We start from the raw sequence: 2,696 nt of genomic DNA, 5'->3' as shown, positions 1-2,696 counted from the left end.
CCCAACGGGAGCTCCTCACCACTGGGATGAGCGAGATTTTCTCTCTGCATATGGAAAGCAAAGCAGGGCTTTTCTACATGGGTGACAGAGCGGATTTATGCAAAGAGGTTCTCCCCTGGGTCCCTGTGCTCTCACAGGAGTGAAAAGGCAGCAGCCAATGAGCAGAGACCAGATTTGCATGCAGGGGCCGTACTCCAGTGCTGGGTGTTAAAGGAGAATTGGCGGGTCCCAGCCACAGACCCCTTTGCCTCAGGAAGCTGAGCTCATCTGCATCCCCACCATGGCCTGGGCCCCTCTGCTCCTCGCGCTGCTCACCTACTGTTCAGGTACGGCTCCCGTACTCTAACTCGGGGAGTTTTTCTCCCTGTCTGAATTCAGGTGGATTTTCCCATCCTCAAGTTCCTGCACTGCCTGTGGTGCGTTGGCTCTCAAAATATTGATTCTATCCCATGTTTTCTCCTCCTGTTTCAGGTTCTCTCGCCCAGTACGTGCTGACTCAGCCGCCTTCAGTGTCTGTGTCTCCAGGGCAAAAGGCTCAACTCACCTGCTCAGGAAACAACATTGGTAGCAAGAATGTGCAGTGGTACCAACAGAAACCGGGCAGTGCCCCCTGCTCGTGATATATGATGATGATACGAGACCCTCTGGGATCCCTGATCGATTCTCTGGTTCCAACTCCGGTAACACGGCCACGTTAACCATCACGGGCGTGCAGGCGCAGGACGAGGCTGATTATTACTGTCAGGTGTGGGATGGCAACGCTGCTCACAGTGACACAGGCAGACGGGGAAGTGAGACACAAACCTCTCATCGTCTCAAGGAAATGTTTAATAACGTTCTTTCTGTGGCAGCGTGAGCGGCTATTTCAGGGGGAGGGGAGAGTAAGTATCATATTTAATCGCCCAGAAATCCTTCCAGGCAGAGCTTGGGACCACGCGACGTCTCCTTAATGCCCCTTGTGAACAGTCTCAGCCACTGCACAGAGTGCTAACGTGGAAGGACAGTTTGGCGAGCGATGGGATCTCCTCCCCATGCCTGTTAAAGGGACACGCTGGACTCCCCCCAGCACCTGGCTCTGTGTCCGGGCTCTCCCCTCACCTCTGCCATGACACCCCATGAATGAGGACGTCCCTCCCCTGGTAACAGTCCAAGGCTGGACGCTGGTCGCCAGACGTCTACTTCCAAAGCTAGGCAAGTTCTCTTCCCCTCACACCTTCGTCTAGAAATGGACACACACACGCCTGCCTCTGCAGTGGCAATGGGGGATTGGCCCCTGCACTGGAGACGGTCACTTGAGTGTCAGGCTCCTGGAGCCAGCAGCGAGAGCTCACTTTTCCCCACCCCTACCACAGCTGGGCCTTCGGGGCATCTGTCTCCTGCACCCAGGGGACTCTCAGAGGGCCCCCCCCCCGCCCCAGCCTCCTGCGAACCTGTAGAACAACTTCCACGGGAGCAGGGGCTGAGGCCTGTGACAAGCCCCCACGTGGCACCAGCAGGAGGGAGACGAGCCTCAGGCTGTTCATAACGGGAATGGTGAAGAGCTGATTTCTGAGCTGGAAGGTGCAGGAGCAGGAGGGCTCTGACTGCACAGAGCTGCACCAAACTTTTCGAATGATGAGAGGGAGGGGGAGGGTCGGTTAGCGCAGCCCTGGCACCACGGCGAGGGAGGGGATTTGAATGCACTGGGCTGGGTTCTGAGCTCCTATTTTAAAAAATGACATCCCAGAATGCACTTCTGCTACTTCCGGTGTTTTCACTCAAGCCAAGGCGTTGGTGGCTGCGTGATGCCGTGTTACTGAGCTAAACCCACCCTCGCCCCAGCAGTTAGAGCCCCCAGCTCTGCTCAGACCCGTAATCACACGGTTTGTGTTTGTTAGCCCAACCCAGACTTCAAAAAGACCAGCCATGTCTTGAAACAACCCGAGTACACACAGGCCTGAACTGGGACAATGGAAGTGAACTAGCGCTGACCGGTGACACTGATCCTCGGGGCAGTTCAGATCTAGAGATAAAGCGAGTGGCTCAGGTCTGACACTAAACTGAAGAACAAGCACCTGGGAGCTGCAGAGCCCTGCTCGTGTCAGCAGGGTGAGAAAAGCTCGTCCTGCACCGGGTCTGAGCTGTGTCAGGTGTGACATTGTACGTCGCTGGGTGGGGAGGGGGTTAATCAGCAGGGATTGGGGGGGCACCTGGAGAGCAGCTGTCTGTAACATCCCTTTTGCTGTCTCTCACCTACTTGGTGGCTCCCCTGTGACTGACTGGGAGCCCCATGAGGGAACCAGTTTCTCCCCGTGTATCGCTGGGCTGACGGGATGAAACTGAGCAGGGCGGGAGGTTGATGTCGCCTTCCCCTGTGCACCTGCTCTGCTCACTTCCATCCCCGGCCATCTGGCTCCCCTGGCACCACGCGATAGGGATCCTAGCTGGGTGCTCACAGTGGGTGAAGCGTTGTCAGGGCGATGCAGAGAGCTATGGTGTGTTCTGGGACACTGTTAATCGATGATGCTTCCCAGAGATACCCGGGGTTGTGAGGTACCTCACCACTCCCTGCCTTTAGCGTCAAGCTGTCTCGTTTGTGCCCGCTGCAGCTCAGCTGCCTGAAATCAACAGCTGCTGGCAACACCAGCACCAGAGGCAGTGAGTACCTGTTGGTAGTTGGGGGGGACAATTTAAATGTTCTAGTGGTACGCAGCAGG

At 56.5% G+C, this 2,696-nt stretch overlaps 1 gene segment (V, D, J or C); it reads left to right on the top strand.

Moving 5' to 3' along the window:
- Positions 1-253: 253 nt before the first annotated feature.
- Positions 254-791, top strand: LOC137144259 (immunoglobulin lambda variable 3-21-like; the record flags this gene model as incomplete). The annotated part of the segment is given in 2 exon segments: positions 254-326; positions 472-791. Coding segments are annotated over 2 exon segments (366 nt in total), but the record flags the coding sequence as incomplete, so codon positions are not given.
- Between the last annotated feature and the right edge of the window lie 1,905 nt (positions 792-2,696).

This window comes from Emydura macquarii, unplaced genomic scaffold, assembly GCF_026122565.2.
Source record: "Emydura macquarii macquarii isolate MOO-44397 ecotype Brisbane River unplaced genomic scaffold, CSIRO-AGI_Emac_v2 contig_3431, whole genome shotgun sequence".
In the NCBI taxonomy this organism is placed as follows: Eukaryota; Metazoa; Chordata; order Testudines; family Chelidae; genus Emydura; species Emydura macquarii.
Note: the sequence above shows the minus strand (reverse complement) of the source record. Positions and strands in the feature narration are given on the sequence as shown.